The following is a 21,976-nucleotide window of genomic DNA, read 5'->3' on the forward strand; positions in this document are numbered from 1 at the left end:
TCTCCTTGTTCTAACTAGGTTACTGAACAATTTCTTTCCACTGCTTTAAAAGCCTGCTCTAAAACATAGCTACATTCTCACTTTCTCTTTATCCCGGAGTTGCACTTCTACTGCACCGGGGTAAATTTTTAAGTATTTTAACAATATTATGTGTTCTAAATATAGACATTTTCTTTCATGCATTATCAGTTCTTTTCTGATCATTACTTAAGTCTTCATTCAGACAAAAGTTGGTATAGTTTCATATATATTAATGTCAAAAAAACAAAATACAAAGTTCATATTACAAAATTATCTACAAAATGTAGAAAATATTAAAAATACTTAATTTCTATAGGTTTCAAAATTCTTTACGTTTTCCCATATTTGCCATGTCTAATTCTTATTTTAAAAAGGAAATTACAAATATAATATCCTAAATACTCTAATATGCACCTCTTAAAAAGAAAATAAAATTACCTACATGATCTCAATGTTACTTACAATTACTTTTCCTAACATTTCTAAAGTCCAGTCCATATATTGTAAATCTTCTTTTCTGAAACCAGGATCTGCTCGAGGCCCACACATTGCATTTTCTGGTATGCCATACCAGAGATGCTCTGACAACCCCTGGCTCTGGGTTTCAGGATAGACAGTCAATAACACATCATCACTACCTAAACCTAACAAATTCATATTTTCTCTCTCTCTCCTTGCATATGCTGTAATGTTATAAAGCTGGAGTCCTGGCAGACTGTCAATAACATATCATTCCCTAAATCTTTCAAATCCAGCACCAACGCACCCCCTTGTACCCGCCTCCCTGCCAGAAAGTGGCGCGCTTGCGCTGTGTTTTGTGGGAAATGTAGTTATGGATGGTAAGGTTTCTCGCGCAGCTTTCTGGGTATGAATAGTGTGACCTTTGCGCATGTGCAGTCAGCCTCATTTTCCAGCTTCCTCCTGGACCAGCTTTGCAGAGGGTTTGTACCTCAGGGAAGGGCTGTGGGAAGTGGGCCTCTGCACGGCTTACGGACCAGCATAGAGGTACGCGCTTGTGTGTAAGCGGCGGGAACTGGACATTCCGGGGAATTCCCCAAGGTAGACGCCTCCACCGTAATTGCTGGTGTCCGGGCTAGTCCCGCCCCTCGGGCTCAGAAATGCTGAGTTCCAGGAGCGAAATTGGGGCTGAGTCCTTGTCAAAAGATGACGGGTACGGGCCCAGGTGGGGGAGCCAGACTGCAGGCAGACCTCAGGCCGTCCCATCCCAGCAGCAAGACGGGAATGCACGTTTGTTATCGTGCCACAAACCGCGGGCGGCCAGTGATCTGTGGTGAGAACCCGGTAAATTTTGGCTCTGTCATTGGGCATCTGAAAATGAGGTTAGTAAAAACTGCTCATGAACATTAGAAGAATAAGTCATCACCTGTAAAGTATTTAGCCAAGTGCTAGTTAACAACATGTAAAAATGTTAGCTATGTCCTATGTGGAGGACCTTTGTTCTTTTTCTCACAGCCACCCTATTTGAAGATGCAGTTGCATCATTTAAAAAGAAGAATGAGGAAGGCCTAGGTGGGGGATCAGGAATTCGAGACCTGAGCAAGAGCTAGACCAGTCTCTACTGAAAATAGACAAATTAGCCAGGCAGCAGTGTCGGACGCCTGTACTCCCAGCCACCTGGGCAGCTGAGAGGGAAGGTTCGCTTGAGCCCACGAGTTTCAGGTTGCAGTGAGCTATGGTGATGCGACTGCATTCTCAAAAAAGAAGAATGAGGAGTAAAATGATAAAGAACCAAAGTCACAAAGGGTAAGGGAACTAGGTTGCCAGTACAAACAGATGGTTTACTTTCCAGATGAGGCTGTTTCTAATATTCTGCCTAACTCAGCATCGCAGCCTTCAAAACATTAGCTGAGTGACTTGACCTCAAATCCCTAGGACTGTGATTGTGAAGTCAAGTGTGGACAGACTCTTACTATGTGGCAAATATGTTTGTTCTGGGATATCTGGCCTATCTGCAGAGCCTTTGGGTCAGACTGAGGCTCCTGCCACTTCTTGCACTGTCCAGGCTGTCTTTATCTCCAGAAGGCACAGTCTGATACTCTAGGATGGTGCTGTCCAATAGAAAGATCATATGAGCCTCATGTGGAATTTTAAATGTTCTAGTAGCTACATGCAAATCTAAAAATAAATTTGAAGTTAATTTTAAAAACATACTGTGTTTTTCTCAATATACCCCACAATGTCGTTTCAATGTGTGGCATTTAGCCACATTTCAAGTGCTTGGCAGAAAATGTGATTAGTGGCTATAGTAATGGATAGCACAAGTCTAATGAATTCCTAGAGAATCAGGTTCAGGCCTTATGTCAGTGGTTCTCAACCAGGGTGATTTTGTTCCTTAGGAAACTTTGGAATGTTTGGAGACATTTTAGGCTTTCACAGCTAAGAGGGGAGGTGTCTAGTGAACGTTTAGAAATACTCCTAAACATTGTTCAGTGTGTAGGATAGCTTCCTGTGACAAAGAATTATCCAGCCCCAAATCTCAATAGTGCTGAGGTGGAGAACACCACTTTCCATGAAGATTTCAACTAAAATGAATTTCTTACCCAGGCCTAAGTCCTAGCTTCTGCACTTTGTATGGCAGGAAGGAGAGAGCCCAGGGATAAGAGTCCCACTTGGAAGAATAGGTCTTGAGAGAGACCTCACCAGAGCTTCAGAACAGATGGAGGAGAACTCAGAAAGGGGCAGGTCCTGATTTCCTGCACCAGAAGCAGTTCTTTTCTTTTTCCAACCAAGTGGAACCAGACAGAAACAGTTCTTAATCCCCTGACCCAGAGAGAGCCAGACTTGGTGATGTCGCCAAATCCACAAACCATCCCAGACTGTGTGACAGTGAACTCTGTGGACCGACATGCAAGAGATGGTGAGCTGGGGTTGAGAGGGATGAGTGACTGTCAGACTGCACAGGAAAACCCATGTTGCTGGAGGGCTTTTCTTCATGGTGTTTGAGGAAGGTATAACCAGCCAGTGCTGAGGAAATTATGTCTTTAATCCTCCTCATACAGTCTCCCTTTTCTTCACCCTTCCCTCACTCTTTCTGGATTCTGACTCTCTCACTGTAGTTGCTCACACTGTATCTGACACATGGAGCATCTAGACATATACTAAGGTTTCCTCTGTCCTAAACATCACATGATCACAGAATGATAATGTAGGAAAGATTTCTATTTTTATCTTTTTTAAAAAGTTAAAACAGTATTGTGTCTGAGATGAATGTTTTGTTCATGGTGACTCAGGACAGAGCTTGGAGCAAAGGACAATGCTGATCACTCTGTCACAAGTTAATCACCAGAAGTGTTTTATTAAAAGTCTTTTTCAGAAACTGCAACAAGTTAGATTTTAAAGTAGTCTGTCTTTAAGCATCCATCTTTTTTTCCCAATGTGCTATTGATTTTCTGTTGGTGTAATATTCTGTTTTAATTTTTTTGTTAATTAGCCAAAGAGGACATACATTTTTAATAAATCAATAGGAAAATAATTTACAATCACCTGATTGAAAAAACAGTAAGGTTATATCCACTTTAGAGATGTACATATTCGGGAGTTGCTATCTCTTTATGGTGCTTCCTGTCCCTTCTGAAGGGTCAAAGCAACATGTAATTTTCCAGAGGGAGGACTGTTCCCTAGCTAATAAGATGAGATTTTGATGCCAATTAATACTGAGGCTAACCAGAACACTCATGACTCGTTCCTTACCCCCAGCTTATCCTTTACAGTTGTCCACACTCTTGCAAGAGCAGCAGAAAATGAACCTATCTCAGGTGAGTTATTCATTAACACTTTTTATTATGGATTTTATAGTTAGTTAAGAATCCAGACACTAAGAAAGTAAAGTAGAAATATTAATAGAAATGGATCAGAATCATTCAGGAAAGATATAGAAAAGCAGGTGAATAAGTAGCACAGCAGAGTGGGTATATGGAAAGATGTACAGTCCTCTGATGTTACAGATTTTCTTAAGTGTGGGTCAGTTTTCATTCTTTCTGATAGCCATTGTAGAGAGACACATAAGATTTGTTTAAAGATTTATATTGATGAGGAGATAAGTTCAAACTGATTCCTCATGAAAGTTAAAGTCATCGAAGTCAAGAAAAATGTCTGTTGTTTTTATGTAGGTGACAGTGCAAATCTTTGCAGTAACTGTAGTGAAATAAATGGAATATGTTGCTTCCACTGTTTCCTCATTGGAAGTTGAGGGCATAGTGCCAGAGTGGTGCTTTTATTACCCCAAGTCACTGTCAGTGTGTCAAAGAAAGGACAGATGGATGGTGTAGGCTCAGTTGATCAAAAGTGGAGAGGTAAAAAGGCTTGTGTCCTAAAGAGTGGGTGGGATTTTATTGCTGCAGAGTTAAGGAAGGTTACAGCATTTTCGGAGCAGACTAAAGAAGGCATGCAAGGTCCAGTGAGAATCTTTCACATTATCATTTGGACTTCCTCTTAGGGAATAAAAGAGATGGGGATGGAGTTAGATGTTGTGACCATTAAAATGGGGGTACTTGTTTGCTAGGGCTGCCCTAATATAAGTATCACATACTGATGGCTTAAGCAGAAATTTATTTTCTTAGCATTGTAGAGGCTGTAAGTCTGAGATTAAGGTATCAGCAGGTTTGATTCCTTGTCAGGGCTGTTAGGTTGGCTTGTCAATGTCCATCATCACATCATCTTTCCTTTATGCGTGTTTATGTTTAAATTTTCTCTTCATATAAGGCAGTGTTTTTTATCCTTTTTATCTCACACTTGAACCTATAGTTAAACTTCTGTGGCACACTTAAATTATGTTGATCAAATAAAAGAGCAAAAAAGAATATATTTACTGTGCTTTGAACTTCTTTCAAAAATAATGATCTTTAAAATTTTTCACAGCACTCTGGTTGATTTTCTGTACATAATATAAAGATATAAGGAATTGAGAAATTTTTAAAATCCAGAAAGATAGAAATAATGTAATGCTATGTTCCTATCTTCCTAAATTATCAGCTATACAGATTTTGTTAAATTTTTCTCTTATATGCACTTTTATTTATTTAATTCTTTAACTGAGGCACAGTTTCAGTACCAGTAAAGTGTACTCTTTTAAGCGTGTGACTATATGGATTTTTACATGTGTATATCCATGTAACTAATTTAGCACCAAGATTAAGATAGAGAATATTTTCATCACCCTTGAAATTACCTTCCTGCCAATTGCCAGTAAATAACCACTGTACCCTTCTATAGAGGCAAACTACTCTGACCTCACGTTAGAAAACAAAAACAATAACTTTGTTTTCGAACATTATATAAATAGAATCATATAGTATGTGCTCTTTGTTCAAGAGGAGGGGAAATCCAGCTTCTCTATACACAATACTTTTTAGATTCATCAGTTTTGCTGTGTGTCTCTTTGAAGGGGTTTGAGTTGACCAGATGAGGGGGTTTGACCAAGGAAAGAAGAGGTTTGACACAACGTCCATGTCAGGGGACTGAGGAACAGTGGGAGGAGCACTCCAAGTAAACCTCAAGTGTGTATTTATTATCATAAAATGGGAGGAAGTAGACAAAAGCTGTTTGTCCGACATTAGCACTGATCAGGTAGGACATGGAGAAAGTCAGATAGAATGTCTCTACCTTAATTTTTGCAAAACTGCAGATCTTTATTTAATTCTTACAACCTCTGCCTCCCACATCAAGAAACCTTTGGAATCTAGAGAATCTTTACCATAACTATTAATGTCACACCTCACATATAAATTCTCTCTTGGAGGCCTGTTTTTTGCTTTCCTTCACGTACATTACTCACATGCCATTCTCTCAATCCTCTAGGGCTCTCAAGCAGGAAGCGAGTCTTATGCTACAAATCAAGGCACAATTTTCCCTGCATCCCATTATTTCCCTTTTATCAGTGAGCAATATGTAAATATGCTAGATGTTATGTACTGCTAACGTTTTTGGATTCTGTAGCTTGCCCATTCATTTTCCTTTAATAATGTATTTTGATAACAAAGTTTCATAAAGATCCGAATCAGTATCTTTTTTTTTTTTCTTTTTTTCTTTATTGTGGGCTATCTGCCATGTCCAGACTTGCAGTAGTTCTGTGGGAGAAGAAATTCTAGACACAGGAGTATTACAAAGAGCATGTACACTTTCTTTTTTTTCTTTATCGTAGAGACAGAGTCTCACTTTATGGCCCTCAGTAGAGTGCCATGGCATCACACAGCTCACAGCAACCTCCAACTCCTGGTCTTAAGGGATTCTCTTGCCTCGGCCACAACGCCCAGCTATTTTTTGGTTGCATTTCAGCTGGGGCTGGGTTTGAACCCGCCACCCTTGGTATATGGGGCCGGCGCCTTACCGACTGAGCCACAGGCGCCGCCCTGGAATCAGTATCTTAATGGTAGTTTTTGTGTGTCATGTTTGAAAGATACTTTCTTTTTTTGTAGAGACAGAGTCTCACATACCGCCCTCAGGTAGAGTGCCGTGGCATCACACAGCTCACAGCAACCTCTAACTCTTGGGCTTACGCGATTCTCTTGCCTCAGCCTCCCGAGCAGCTAGGACTACAGGCGCCTGCCACAACGCCCGGCTATTTTTTTGTTGCAATTTGGCCGGGGCTGGGTTTGAACCCGCCACCCTCGGCATATGGGGCCGGCGCCCTACTCACTGAGCCACAGTCTTACTTCAAGATCATTACGATATTGTCTTACAGTGTGACTGCGTACTTAGCTTCACGTGCATGGAATTAGCTTTTGTGCTTGATGCAAGGTGAATATCAAGGTGCACATTTGCATATGCATGCCCAGTTGCTCTAGCACCATTTATTGAAAAACTCATCCTCTGTCTTGTCAATCAAGTGACTATATATAAGTGAAGCAAAATCTAGACTGTATTCTTTTCAGTTATTTTATTTTTTTGCTAGTACTTCATTGTCATAATGACTGTTGCTTTAAAGTAAATCAGGAAATAGCATGTACAATAGTATAGGCCTCCAAATTCTACTTCTTCCAGAATTTACTGTTTCAGATCCTTTGCATTTTCATGCAGTTTTATCAGTTTCCACAGAAAATTCAGCTAGGAAGTTTTTCAGAATAAAGGTGAAGTTTTTGACATCTTTTATTAGATTTATTACTAGGTATTTGATCTATATTGATATTAGTGCAAATGGTAATTTTTTAATGTCATTTTGCAGTGTATTTTTAGTTAGTAAAATGCAATGGATTTTTTAGTATTGATCTTTTATTTAGGTGTTTTTCCAAATTCATTTATTCTAATAGCTTGTTTCTAGATTCTTTGGGGTTTTAAATGTGCCCAGTAATGTATTTTGCAATAAATACAATTTACTTACTTTGTAATCTTTATATCTTTAATTTATTTTTAGCCTTACTACTATGACTTTGGTAAAATATAGAGTACAAGTGGTAATAATAGAAATCCTTTTCTTATACTTCACTTGAGGGGTAAAGTACTCAATATTTCACCATTGAATCTTACTTTAACTATAGGTTTTTTTGTACATGCCCTTTTATTAGAATAAGGAAGTACCCTTTCTGCTTTTATTTTTCCTAAGATTTTTTTTATAATATATGTGTATTAAATTTAGTCACATGCTTTTCTTACATCTAGTCAGATAATCAATCGTATAATTTTATTCCTTTATTCTGTGAGAAGGGTGAATTATATTGATAGATTTATCAATGTTTAACCAAACTTGCGTTTCTGGGATAATTCTCACCTGCTTATGTAAAGTTATCTGTTATACTTTTAATATATCTCTGGATCCAATTTGTTAATATTTTGATTAACATTTTGTGTTTACATTAGTGGAGAGATATTGGCCTTCATTTTTTCTGTCATATAGTGTCTTGTCAGATTTTGGCAGCAATGTTATACTTTCATAAAATGAGTTGAGAAACAATTACTCATTTTCTGTTCTCTAAAAGAGATTAAGATTGCTAGTAATTCTTCCTTAAATTTTTGAAAAAATATACCTTTCAGGCAGTCTTTTCTAAGGTCTAGAACAATCATTTTCAACTGGTATGCCAAGAGAAGATCTTAAAGATCATTAATTAAATTATTTTCAAAAGAAATTCAAAGCACAGTAAGTATATTCTTTCTTTTTTTAATCTTTTTTTTTTGGATCAACATAATTTAAGTGTACTGTGGGAGTTTAACTATAGGTTCAAGTGTGCTGTGAGATAAAAATGGTCTAGAAAAACATTGGTCTAGAAGAATCTCCAGAAGACTCTTGGAGTTTTTTGTGGGTAGCTTTTACATATGAATGCTAACAGCTTTATTGAGATATAATTCACATACCACACAGTTCACACACTTAAAGTATATAGTCCGTGGTTTTTAGTATATTCACAGGGCTGTGCAGTCATTGTTGCTGTCAATTTTAGAACATTTTCATCATTTCAGAAAGAAATTCCATGTCATTATGTATAGTTCCAGCCCTAAACAACCAGTAATCTACATTGTAACACTCTATATTTGCCTATTCTCAGAATTTCTGATAGATGAAATTATACAATATGTGGTCTTTGTTTCTTTCACATAGTATACTGTTTTCAGGGTTCATCCACGTTGTAGTATGTATCAGTACATCATTTCTTTATATGGCTGAATAATATTGCATTGTGTGGATGTACCACATTTTGTTTATCCATTCATTAATTAATAAACGTTTAAGTTGTTTCTGCATTCTTGCTATTAGGATTGGTGGTCTGCAAGTTTTTGTGTGGACACATGTTTTCTTTAGAAATAAATCTCAGAATGGAATTTCTGAGTCATAGAGTATCTCTACATTTATCTTTTTCAGTAACTGTCAAACTGTTTTCCTCAGTGAACGGACCATTTTACATTCCCATCAGCAAGCAGTATTTTAGGGTTCTACTTTTGCTACATTATCACCACATGTTACTTCCTTTTTTTTTTAAATTATGACATCTTAGTGGGTGTGAAGTGGTGTGTCATTTGGGTTTGATTTGCATTTCCCTAACAATTAATGATACCATCTTTTCTTATGTTTACTGGCTATTTATCATCTTTGGAGAAATATCTATCCAAGTCCTTTGCCCATTTTGTAATTAGGTTGTCTTTTTGTTATTCAGAATTCTTTTATGTATTCTGGTGACTGGGACCTTTATTAAATATATGATTTGTGAATATTTCTTTCTATTCTGTGAGTTATTCTTTTCACTGTCTTAATAGTATCCTTTGTTGCACAAAACTTCATTTTTCTTTTTGGTTTCTTGTGTTTTTGGTGTCATATCCAGGAAAAGATTGCCAAATCTGATGTCGTGAAGATTTGCTCCTTATTTCTTCTAGGAGTTACGTAGTTTATACTCTCTATTTAAGCTTTTGATGCACTTTAAGGTAATTTTTTAATATGGTATGAGGTAGAAGTCTGACTTCATTCCTTTGATACAGCTATTCAATTATCCCAGCATCATTTGTTGGAAAAACTATTAATTTCCTAACAAATGGTTGATGTACGAATTTTTTTCTAGACTCAATTATTCCATAGATCTACATGTTTCTATTTTAAGCCTGTACCACAGTATCTTGATTACTGTTGCATTATAGTAAGTTTTCAACTCAGGAAATATGATCCCTCTAAATTTATTCTTTTTTCATTAGAATGTTCAGGTTCCAATAGAATTTCATATAAATTGTACAATGAAAAGTTCTGCAAAAGGATCATTGGGATTTTTATACAAATGTCATTGAATCTGTGGATCATTTTCATTTGCCATCTTAACAATATTAAATCATCCGATCCATGAACATTCAGTGTCTTTCCACTTTTTTAGGTTCTTCTTTCATTTCTCTGTTAACAGTGTTTTCTAGCAATCATATGTAAGTTAAGCACTTTGGTTAAATTTATTCCTAAATATTTTAAATTTTTTTACTCTATTGTAAATGGAAATGTTTTCTTAATTTTTCCCTTGTTCATTGCTAGTGTATAGAGATACAAATGATTTTTGTATGTTCATCTTGCCGAATTAATTTATTAGCTCTTTCTAGTTTTTTGTGTATTCTCTAGTATTTTTTTTTAACCAAGTCTCAGCCCTTGATGCCAAGCTAGAGTGCCATGGCATCAGCCTAGTTCACGGTACCTCACACTTTTGGATTCAAGCCATCCTCCTGCCTCAGCCTCCTGATTAGCTGAGACTATAGGTGCCCACCACAACACCTGACTAATTTTCTGTTTTTAGTAGCGATGGGTCTTGTTCATGCTTAGCCTGGTTTTGAACTTGTGAGTTTAAACAATCCTCTTACCTTGGCCTCCCACTTTAATATTTTCTACACATTAAATCATCTGGTCTATCAATATTGATACTGTTACTTTTTCCTTGCCAATTTGTATGCCTTTTCTTACCCATTTCCTCTCGCTAGACCTTCCTGTACAATGAATAGAAATGATAAAAGGAGGCATCTTTGTCTTGTTCTTGATGGTTGGAGGAAATCTACCTGTCTTTTTGCCTACTATATGATGTCTGCTGTGTTTTTTTTTTTTAGAAATACTTTATATTATGTTGAGGAAGTTCCTTTCTATTCCTACTATATTGCATGTTTGTTGTTATCATGAGATGTTGGCTTTTCTCAAATGTTTTTCTGTATCACTCGAGATAATCATGCAATTTATTTCCTTCGTTAATGTGATGCTTGACATTGATTTTCTTATGGTAAGCCAACTTGCATTCCTGGAATAAATTGTATTTGGTCATGTGTTTAGTCCTTTTTATTTCTGAGGGACTTGGTTTGCTAGTAATTTATTGAGAACTTATGCATCTGTACTTATAAGGGATATTGAACTATTGTTTTCTAATGCAGTCTTGGGCTATGGTTCAAGGTATTATTTTTGTTTGTTTGTTTGTTTTCTTTCTTTCTTTCTTTTTTTTTTAAGAGATGAGGTCTCACTCTGGCTCAGGCTGGTCTGGAACCTCTGAGCTCAGGCAATCCACCCACCTCAGCCTTCCAAGTGCTGAGATTATAGGCAGGAGCCACCACGCCCAGCCTGAATTATTGTTTTGATGCATTCTTTGGCTATGGTTCAAGGTAATTCATAGAGTGAGTTAGGAAATATTCCTTCCTCTTCTATTTTCGGAAGAATTAGAAAAGTACTGGTGTTAGTTGTTTAAATGTTTGGTGGAATTCACCAGTGATGCCAGCTGGTCTTGCCTTTTCTATACAGGTAGGATTTTGTGACTGATTCAGTTTCCTTATATGGGTCTGTAGAGATAGTGTTTTTCTTCTTGAGTCAATTCTAGTAATTGGTGTGTTTCCAGGAATTTTTCCTTTCGTCTACTTTATCTAATTTGTTGGTGTACAGTTGTTCATTGTATTCCTTTACTATCCTTTTTATTTCTGTAAGGTCAGTAGCAGCGTTCCTACCTTTATTTAGTTTCTTAAGGTATACATTTAGGTTATTGATTTTTAAATCTTTTTTAATGTAGGTAGTGTAGCTATAAATTTTGCCCTAATCATAGCTTTAGCTGCATATCATGTATTTTTGTATTTTCTGTTTTCATTTTTAGTAGTCTCAATATATTTTCTAATTTCTGACTTGATTTTTCCTTTGATACTGTAGCAAGGTGGAAATCCCCCTAGGAGTGGCGCTAGCACACTTATACTAGCACATACTTGACTGTTAACAAGTTGTTAAAATTTTGTAGTTTCATCTTCCTTATTCTCTTGTATGAAGTTTGGTATCATCTGTTATAGTAAACAAATGAACAGGCCCTAATTCTCCCTGCATGGGCCTGTCACTCTCCTGATACTTTCAAAAAAGACATTAAATTTCAGTTTTCCTAGCTATGCTCTAGTAGGGATGTTAGCATTGCTTTTTTCAATTATCTTTGAACTAATGTCCAGAGCTATCCTGCTTCATGATTGTAATTTTTTCTAATTTAGTGATACATCCTGTCTGGATTTTTTAATGTAAAAAGTGTACCTGAGTATTATGTTATGCAGTGGTTAATTATGTCATTTAAATCTCCTCTATCAGTGGTCCTCAGGATTTTTCTGTAAATGGCAGATATTAGGCTTTGTGGGAGATAATAGCCTCAGTTGCAACTACTGAACTCTGCAGTTGTAGTGTTATGGCAGCCCTGGGTACTACATATACAAATCAATGTGGCTGTATTCCAATAAAATTTTATTTACAAAAAGAACCATGATAGTGATGGTGTTTTTTTTAATTTACAAAAACAAAAGCAAAAACATGGTGGACTAGATTGGCCTTTGAACCTGTGGCTTGCTGACTCCTGTACAAACCATCCTATTGTTTTTTTCAATCTACTGTTCTATGAATTACTGAGAGGGTTGCATTATAATCACTAATTACAATTGTAGATCTATCTCATTTCCATCAACTTTTGTTTATATACAGTCAGTTCTCATTATTCTTAGTAGTAATGTTCCATAAAGCCAGTATAAATACTGAACTAATAAATACTGAACCATTGCTCAGAGGGAAAATACAGTATTAGGTATTTTCCCTAATACTTGTTTTTTGCAATGTATAATCTTGTTTTATGTGTGTTTCTGTTTAAAGATACCTAATTTAATATTATGAATCATGAACACTGAACTGATGATCAGCAGCACCATAACTGATGCCTGAACAAATTTATCTAACATAGAAATTTTCTCCATGAGGCATAAAACAGCTTTTTTGTGTTTAGGTAACTAGACAGTACTTCAGCATTATATAGGCAGACTGTTCAAAAAATTGATATCACCAAGAAAAAGCATAAAAAGTAAATATGACACTAAATAGATTGAGAAGAGTATCAGAACTGAAAAAAGGTGGTGTAATGTTACCTTGTTAAGCCTTAGCTGGAAACATGCATGTCAGGCAACTCAAATTTTTTACCTTTGTGTAGATGTCTGCAAATCACCGCAAAATAACTCCAACTTTTGAATATGAGGTTACGAATAAATTTTAGTGTTGAATTCACTAAGATATAATCTGTGAATAATGAGAGATTATTATATTGAAAGCTTTTTACAGGTGTATACCAATTTATTTTCTGTAAAGGCCTACTTTCTCATTATAAATTGTTACCCATTAGCTTTTATAATTCTTTTCTTACAGTAAAATCTACTATTTTTGATGTTAATAGAACATCAACTTTCCTTTGGTTAATGATTACATGGTATATCTTTTTCCCTCCTTTACTTTCAACATCAGATTTCTGTATATAAAATGTGTTTTCTTTGTTGTTGTTTTTATGGTGTCAGTCTTTCCTTCAATTAGATTGTCTGGAGGTTGTTAAATTTTTCCCGTACAAATTTAGGTAGTAAATATTTTCAGTCTTGATAGTCAGAAGGTACCTGATAGAACTTCTCAGTGCTATTTCGGCTCAGAAGCAGCCATTGACAATGCAAAATGAGTATGATTGTGTTGTAATAAATATTTTAAATAACTGACAAACCAGATTTGGTGCATAGGCCATAATTTTCAGACCTTCATTCTAGAGTGTGCCCAGATAGTCTGTTAGGGTGTGGAATAAAAATTACAGGAAGTTAATTTACAGTTTTTGTCTACAAAAATAAGAATTTAAAAAATTTTACTCATGTATCTATTGATAGTACATTTGTATAATTCATCAATATATACAGATTAATTGTGTTATAGCATTTTTAGTGAGTACCTTCAAATTATAAAATAGATGTAGAATAGGCATCTTTTTTATTCACTTGTCTGTTTTAAGTTCTTTACAGTAAAAATGATAAAAATAATTTTCCATGGATAAATATCTGTGTCACCCTATTCTGAACTGTTCAGATTGAACAGACATATACTGTTACAGGCATCAGTGTCATTCAAGGATGTGAATGTGGAATTCAGCCAGGATGAGTGGCAACAAATGGGGCCTGCTCAGAGGAATCTCTACAGAGATGTAATGCTGGAGAACTACAGCAACCTAGTCTCAGTGGGTGAGCATATGAGCATAACTTAGCTTTGTAACTCTATATAGAAGGCATTTCCTTGGTAAGCATGAACATGAACACTTAACATTTAATGTTATTTAGACTTTTTATTCAAGTGTAAAGTAACAAAATTCTTTTAAGGACTAAGAAGAAAGTATTGTCCACTGCAAGTGATAGATACAAATGAGCACCTTCAGGATGCTATTTCTAAAGCTGTATCTTCTTTCTCTTTTAGAGACCATAAAGCTCATATATCTAGCCTCCGTCATCAATTGTTTCCTATTTACAGGCTACTGCATTTTCAAACCCAACATAATCTTCAGGTTGGAGCAAGGAGAAGAGCCTTGGTTCTCAGAAGAGGAATTCTCAAACCAGAATCATCCAAGTGAGTTTATTAACGGTAGCATACAGAATTCTACAAAGGTAGTTAGACTTTAGAAAGTAACTTGTGGGGTGAACATCTTTATGTTACAAGACTTTTGTTAGTAAGCCCAAAGACACAAAAACACCATTTAAAAGAAAATGATTAATGAATTTGATTCCATTAAAAGTAAGCACTTTGGTCATAAAAGATAGCATTAAAAGAGTGGAAAAGATAAGCCATGGAGTATCACAGTATGTAGACACTGCAAGTAACCTAGAAAATATGAACTTCCTGAAAACAAAGAACTTTAGAAATCAAGGTGGGTAAAGGTGGGCAAGTCAATTGAAAACTGGCAAAAGACTTTCATCAAGAACTTTCAAAATGGCCATTAAATCTTTGAAAATGTGTTCAATTCTTTCATGGCATCCATAATAAAATAGGAAGTGAGGTATGAAGTAGAATGAGAGATCTAGTATAAAGTGAGATTAACAAATCTGGCAATACTAAATCCTGGTGAGATTTTGGAATATTAGAGACACTTACACACTAACTGGTAAAACCATTGTCGTGTCAGGAGGGTTTTTTAATCCAGGAAATATTTTCTGTACATCGTAACCAAGCAATTCCTTTTCTAACCATATTCTGTAGCATGCATAAAGAATTAATGGCAATATTTTTTATATTTGCCAAAAATTTGCCTCATCAATGGAGAAATCATTGTATTCTTTAGGGAGAATTATACAGCTGCATAAAATCTTTTATAGTGCTTACAAACCTAATTTTAAGCAAAAGAAAACAAGATATGCACACTGGTTACATTTATGTAAAGGTGATAAATAGGCAAAACTCAACTCCATTTTTTAGGAATTGATATATTGGCAAAAATATCAAGAAAATCAGAGAATAATTAAATAAGTATGGTAGAACCTCCATAGTTCACTACTTCTCTCCATTGACCATCTCTTTAAGTTGATCGGATTTTCATAGACTAAACATGCCCTCCATGTACATATTAATACAGTAGGCCTAGTTCTTTATGTTTACCAGTTTCTTACAGTTCTTTGGGTGGTCAACTTAAAAAGGGTCTACTGTATGTGGAGAGTGTTGAATGCCAAGCATAAAGAAATTGTAATAAGGTAGGGATAGATAGGCATTTTTGCACAGCCATTTGTGTTCTGGTTCATAACATAGCTTCTGATTCCATGAGTGTTTAGTCAGTACAGTTCAGTTGCATGTGAAATTTTTATGTGGATATATAGTGTTTCAATGTTAAAATGCTAATAGGTAAACTACAAGTGGCAGATATTTGCAGTATAAAACTGTCAAAGATAGGCATTTAAAATTCCCAAAGGATTCAGATGTTCCTCAAATGTTATGTTTATAGTAAGGCCTTACATGATACTTCATTTAAAGTTGTACTCCTCATGTCAGATTGAAATGTGTAAACTTCTAATGGAAAGGTCAGGTTTACTTACCATTTAATTCTAATAGAATAAATCAAAGGTATAACAGCCAGAATAGAGTAGTGAATCTATTTGATTTGCAAGAATGGATTTTCATCAGTTTTATACTCATTTGTATTTCTGTGAATCACAGCTGTTAAGATAGATTAGCATCTGAACTCTAAACTTCTTCATTTACTCATAAGGAAGTTGGTACCATTGTAAATTTAATTTGATGTTGAAGAATTGATGAGGGGTACAGGAGTTGAAGCACATTCTTCTTAGTCAAGTATCACAAGAATGGGAAAGCAACTATCCAGTGTACTCAATACTAATATGAAAACAATAGATAAACAACTACATGCCCGTACAAGAAGAAAAACACAAATAAATTCAAATGGGGGGCAGAGAGGGAAAGGGGAGGAGGGAAGGTGACTGATAAGCTCTCACCTAAGGTTTACAATGTAAAGGTTTACAACACACCCCCTAGGTAAAGGGCTCCACTACAAGTTGAACTTTACCCATGAAACACAGAAGATGTAACCTAATCATTTGTATCCTCTTACTAATCTGAAGTAAAAACAATTGCTGAAGGATATAAAATTGGAATAATGCAGATAATTGAGTATTATAACCATTATAATCTAGATAATCTTAGGACCCACATGGGAATTTACTCTCTCAACCTAAACCCTTTCTTTGTGCCCCTATTCCATGAATACTATTGCCTTCTAATTTTCTTGTTAGTGTAGATAAGTTTACGGTCTTTGTCAATATCCATCCTATTCAAAAACTGTGATTTTCCTGCTCTGTGAAATAACCACGTCTGTAAAACTATAGTATTTATTTTTCTTTCCTTCATCTACGCAGATAGGTAAATCTTATCAATCACATGCCAGATGGAGATATGTTTTCATTACCAGTTTCCTCTCCCTTTGCACTATGTCAGTATTATTTATTAAAAGAGGGATGTTGTAGGGATATATTTTCTCACACACATACATATGAATTATTTAGTCTTGAGAAATCAAAGAATAAAGTACAACATAGGTGGTGTGTCTATAAGCCACAGCAATGAGAGATGTAATATTAGTAAGATGTGTTCAATTTTTCTCCATTTTAGAAGATTACACAGATGATGACCTGACCAAGAAGAACAAGAAAATCAAACACTTACAGCAAGAAATATTTGCCAAAAATAAAATATTAACTACAGAGGAAGTAGTACTTTTGAGAAAACCATTTAATCTGCATATAGCTCCTGTTCCTTCAACAAAAATATACTACAAATATGACTCATGGGGAGTAAGTTTGCAGAGTACTTCCGAATTTATCATTAATAACAGGAGACATTCACCAAAGAAACTAGGTTGCCATAATTTATGTGAGAATTCACCTTTCAAGATTAAGTTTGAGAAAACTCAGACTGAAGAGAAATTGTATAAATATAGTAAAAACATGAAAGTCCTCAGTTATGATCTTTCTGAGCTTCAGAAATTTCAAACTTTGGAGAAGTCCTTTGAGTGTAATGAAATTGGAAATTTTTTTAATGGTGAGACTGACTATGTTACACATAAGAATTCTCACACTGGTGAAAAATCCTGTAAAGATGATGAACTTAGGAAAAACTGTGATAAAGTAACTCTCTTTGACCACAGGATAACTGGCATAGGAGAGAAATACCCTTATTTTCACCAATATAACTCCTTTGAGAAGTCAGCTGTAGAAGAATATGACAGATTTAAAATTACTATGAAACATTATGAATGTGATGCAAATGGAAATAATTTTAACAGTAAATCACACCTCAGCCAACCTCAGAAAACTGTCAAAAGAGTAAATCCATTGGTATGTAATGACAAAAAACAAACTGGGGATAAGTCTTTAGAATATCATGATAAGAAATCCTACCAAACATCAGCCCACAAAGTACGCCAGAGAACTCACTCAGAGGTAAAAGCATATAAATGTAATGAATGTGGGAAATCCTTCTGTCAGAAAGGACATCTTGTTCAACATCAGAGAACTCATACAGGAGAGAAACCATTTGAATGTAATGAATGTGGAAAAACTTTCTCCCAGAAGTCACACCTCAGTACACACCAGAGAATCCACACAGCAGAGAAACCCTATAAATGTAATGAATGTGGGAAAACATTTGTCCAGAAGTCAACCCTCAGAGGGCATCAGAGAATTCACACAGGGGAGAAACCCTATCAATGTAGTGAATGTGGAAAAACTTTTGTTCAGAAGTCAACTCTTAGAGATCACCACAGAATTCACACAGGGGAGAAGGCCTTTCAATGTAATGAATGTGGAAAAACTTTTGGCCAAAAGTCAAACCTCAGAATACATCAGAGAACTCATAGTGGGGAGAAAACTTATCAATGTAATGAATGTGAAAAATCTTTCTGGCGAAAAGACCATCTCATTCAACATCAAAAAACGCACACGGGAGAGAAACCATTTAAATGTAATGAATGTGGGAAAACTTTTGCCCGGACATCAACCCTCAGAGTGCATCAGAGAATTCACACTGGGGAGAAACCATTTAAATGTAATGAGTGTGGGAAAAAATTTGTCCGAAAGGCAATCCTTAGTGATCATCAGAGAATTCATACAGGGGAGAAACCCTTTCAATGCAATAAGTGTGGGAAAACTTTTGGCCAGAAATCCAACCTTAGAATGCATCAGAGAACTCACAGTGGGTAGAAATCTTATGAATGTAGTGAAGATGAGAAATTATATACAAAGTCAGTCCTAGATGTATGTCAGAAAATTCCAGGAGGGGGAAAAGCCTTATTGATGTAATGACAGCAAAATCCTCTGACAAAAAGAATACCCCATGTGATATTGAGATACTCATAAGAACAAGCATTTGATTGTAGTTAATGTAAGAAGACAGTTCCAGAAATCAACACTCACAGCATATCAAAGAATTCACATAGTGAGAAACCGTATGAATATGAATACAGGAAGAATTTTGTACAAAAGGCAACTCCTAGAGTACATTAATGAATTCACACAGGCTTCTATTTCTTGCAAGAGTTAAATAACTCACATAGTCCAGTAATTTGTTCAGTAATAACAATTTCATTTTTCCTGTGGACACATAACTAGTCTAAATCCCAATCTCCTTTTCATCTAAGTGAATCTTTGTGACTGACTACAGGAATGTGGATGCCCATGATGTATATACCTCATCCAGTTCTCCAAAATAAAAGACTTCCCTGACAAACTACCAGAAAAAAATGAATATGATCTGTTAGGTCACCTTAGATGCCATGCTTTAATGTAAGGATAGGGGGGGCCTAGATTTCACTAGGTTTCATGGGGTTCTAAGTAGGGTAGGAAAATATATATATAACCTATGGATAGGGCCTTTTGACCCAGTGGAAGGTACCATGGTTACTTTTATAACTGCAAGTACAGGAGTAATTAATGTTATTTACTATATTCCTTATAAGTCATAGAGAGAATTCTCCTAATCAGGAAGAGTTGAGTTAAAGAAGGTAGCTTTGATGTCCCACAGTTCTAATGATCATTTTGGGCTTCAGATCTCTGTGTTGTTGATTTTGTTTATTGAAACCTGTGGCAAACAGAGGCAGCCTTTGGGAATGGGGACAGGGAGGATTGACTTGTTGCCCTGGCATGGTCACCAGGTTCACTCCTTTTGAAAAGCAGCTATTAATTTACTATTGGGCTCTTTTATACACTAGACATCTGGCATAAGTAGAGGCTTCTGGCCTAAAATTGCACTTTGGGGGGTGTGTCATCTTGAATGCAACAATCAACAAAATAAGAAGGAGCCAACAAGCCTCACTGGTGAAATCAAAATGGAATGTTTGAGATTGCAGCTATCTAGCTCCAGAAACTGCCTCCATGTTTGTCCTTCCTAATACCATTTGTTGTATGTTAAATGGATCCCTGGAGGCCCAGCAGAAATAATATACCAGGGCAGCTTTGTACCATAATGGGAGAGAGACAAATTTGTTTGCTTGTTAGATGGCACACTCTCTAAGTTCCATTAGCTTACCTGACCAACTGGCTATTTTACTCATCTTCACTATCTCTGGGGCCATCAATGGCATGAAATAGTAACACCTATCCACTTACCACCTGAAGCAAAGCTACTGGCTTAGTAGAACCCTCTGTTCATCTCTGTTCATCTCTGTTCTACTACTGGCTTAGTAGAACCCTCTGTTCATTAAGGTTACTCTTAATTAGGCCTGGTTCACTGATAGTTTGGCTAGCTGAAACCACTAGGATGCTGTGATTGTTCAAACTCAGTGCTGTTATGCAGACCCCAAAATGAAAATGGTCATTCTCACAGTGGACAAAACAAGGATCTTCTCAGCTCTGGCCAATACTCCATTTGATGGACCTTGTTACCTTTTTATTGATCTGAGGGTGCTTGCCGTGGCCTAGCTATTTGACATTCCAGTAGGAAAATAATAGATGTAAAAAGACCCTCTATAGTGCTCTATACTGTGGGGGTAAACATCCCATCTGCTGAGCACACCATCAGACTTATTCGTGTAAATGTCCATGATAGACTAATTTCTGCGAAGACTAAATCAAGCTGTAGATGGAGTCTTCTCTGATCCGATCACCACCATTGCTTCCTGAATCTGTTACTGTACTGGTATGGCAAAATATTTACCACTGCATGTTGAATACAAAGTAAAGGCTTCTATATATGTGATGCTTCCAATGATATCATTTGATACAATAATTTACACAGTCTATAATTTTTTTCCTTCTGGGTGAATAGCTAATGATTTATGTCATTTGGTTAATTCACCACTTTCCTACTGGTTTTAAATATCTTCATGTGCTAAATTGACATTTTTTAAAGATATTGCATATGGCTGCTTATCACTCCTTCTCTATGTTCTGTTATTTTAATACACATCCTTTTCTGAACAGGGTTGGCACATACCTCATCTGAGGTACTAGTATTTTTCTGGCCTAGTATTAAGTGTTTCACAGAAGGATTTGGAAAATGAGAATACACTGTAGGACTTTAGAAATGGGACATGATAAACAAGTTGCACTGTGACTCTAGAACTGCCAGCAGCCTAGCCTAGAAAATGCATCTGCAATTGGAGAAGATAAGGTAACACATGGAGAGAAAGTGATTGACATTGCCTCAGTGCAGGTAGTGCCATAGTCCCTGAGAATTAAAATACTGCCATGTAATTACTCTGGTTGTATAATATTTGGTATTATAAAGCAAGTCTTTCATTTGCTTAAGTTTTACACAGACACTTTCTTTAAAAAGATCCTTAGAATCATCTCCCTTCCTGCCTTCTTTTACAGAGAATCTTTTAAGATTATGATTGGCATTGCTGTTGAGGATCAGGTACCTCCTGGATGAAATTAATTCACCTAGGTGGCTTTAGTAATTTATCAGGAGGTCAGGTGACAAGTCCCAAGACTTGGCACTCAGATTTTATCTGCTGTTGCTTTACTGAGGCAAGACCACAAGATACCTTTCCATATTGTACATCACTGGTAGAAGACCATAGTCTGTATTCTAATCATGAATGCACTCTTTCTCTTCCCAGCTGGCTGATGTCCTTACCAAGTTGTAGTCTTTTATTCCAGCAGATAGATACCTCATCTAGCAATTTTAAAGAAGTTAATTTTCTGTCTCCTTGCCTACTAAGAGTGATCAAGCTAATAAAGATAGGAAAGAGAGAAGGAGTTCTTAACCATTTTATTTATAATGTATCTTAAACACATGAAATAGTACCTCTACATATTAGGCACTAGTTATGTTTGTTACTGTACTATTATGAAAGTGAAATTTGAACATTTTTCCTTTTCATGATCTAGATTATTTTTTGAGAAGATTGATCATTTATTGTAAATAGTTAGAGTATTACTGTAAGCTTGCCTTTGACAGACATTCTGTTTGAGATATTTTATAAATTTCTTAAATGAAACTTGTTCTTAAAATTCCGAAGTGTACAGTACTTTTCTTCAGATATTTGTCAATCAAAACAATTTACGTCCAATAAACTGATTCCCAGTTCCAAGTGCAGCTAGTGCCATAGTCCCTGAGAATTAAAGTACTGCCTGTTCATCTAAGTTTTTTACTAGTGTTGGAGAGTACAAACTTTTTTTTTTTGCTTTGTTTCCACACAATATTTTGTTAGTAATAACCCAAGCAATTTTGCAAAACAAAAGTAATGGTAAAGTCAAATTTTTA

The 21,976-nt window shown here is 35.9% G+C and overlaps 1 protein-coding gene across 3 annotated transcripts; it reads left to right on the top strand.

Annotated features, from left to right (window-relative positions):
• Positions 1 to 907: 907 nt before the first annotated feature.
• Positions 908 to 21,744, top strand: ZNF510 (zinc finger protein 510). 3 transcript variants are annotated; one of them, XM_053578289.1, is made up of 7 exons: positions 908 to 984; positions 2,630 to 2,899; positions 3,739 to 3,797; positions 13,833 to 13,959; positions 14,243 to 14,338; positions 16,883 to 19,922; positions 19,972 to 21,743. In XM_053578289.1, the coding sequence occupies exons 2-6, from the start codon at positions 2,830 to 2,832 to the stop codon at positions 18,469 to 18,471; spliced, it is 1,941 nt and encodes a 646-aa protein (XP_053434264.1). In that variant the 5' UTR covers positions 908 to 984; positions 2,630 to 2,829; the 3' UTR covers positions 18,472 to 19,922; positions 19,972 to 21,743. The 3 variants fall into 3 exon arrangements, with proteins under 3 accessions (XP_053434264.1, XP_053434270.1, XP_053434276.1); XM_053578295.1 differs by lacking the exon at positions 908 to 984 and adding an exon at positions 992 to 1,026 and having other exon boundaries at positions 2,621 to 2,899; XM_053578301.1 differs by lacking the exon at positions 908 to 984 and having other exon boundaries at positions 993 to 2,899; positions 3,753 to 3,797; positions 19,972 to 21,744.
• Positions 21,745 to 21,976: the final 232 nt, after the last annotated feature.

The sequence above is a fragment of the Nycticebus coucang genome, chromosome 2 (assembly GCF_027406575.1).
Source record: "Nycticebus coucang isolate mNycCou1 chromosome 2, mNycCou1.pri, whole genome shotgun sequence".
NCBI lineage: Eukaryota > Metazoa > Chordata > Mammalia > Primates > Lorisidae > Nycticebus > Nycticebus coucang.

Coding starts and splice junctions, on each gene's coding strand:
- ZNF510 (XM_053578289.1), top strand. CDS start 2,830: ATGTCGCCAAATCCACAAACCATCCCAGACTGTGTGACAGTGAACTCT. Junction 3,798..13,832: donor AGAAAATGAACCTATCTCAG/GTGAGTTATTCA, acceptor ATACTGTTACAG/GCATCAGTGTCATTCAAGGA. Junction 13,960..14,242: donor CAGCAACCTAGTCTCAGTGG/GTGAGCATATGA, acceptor TCCTATTTACAG/GCTACTGCATTTTCAAACCC.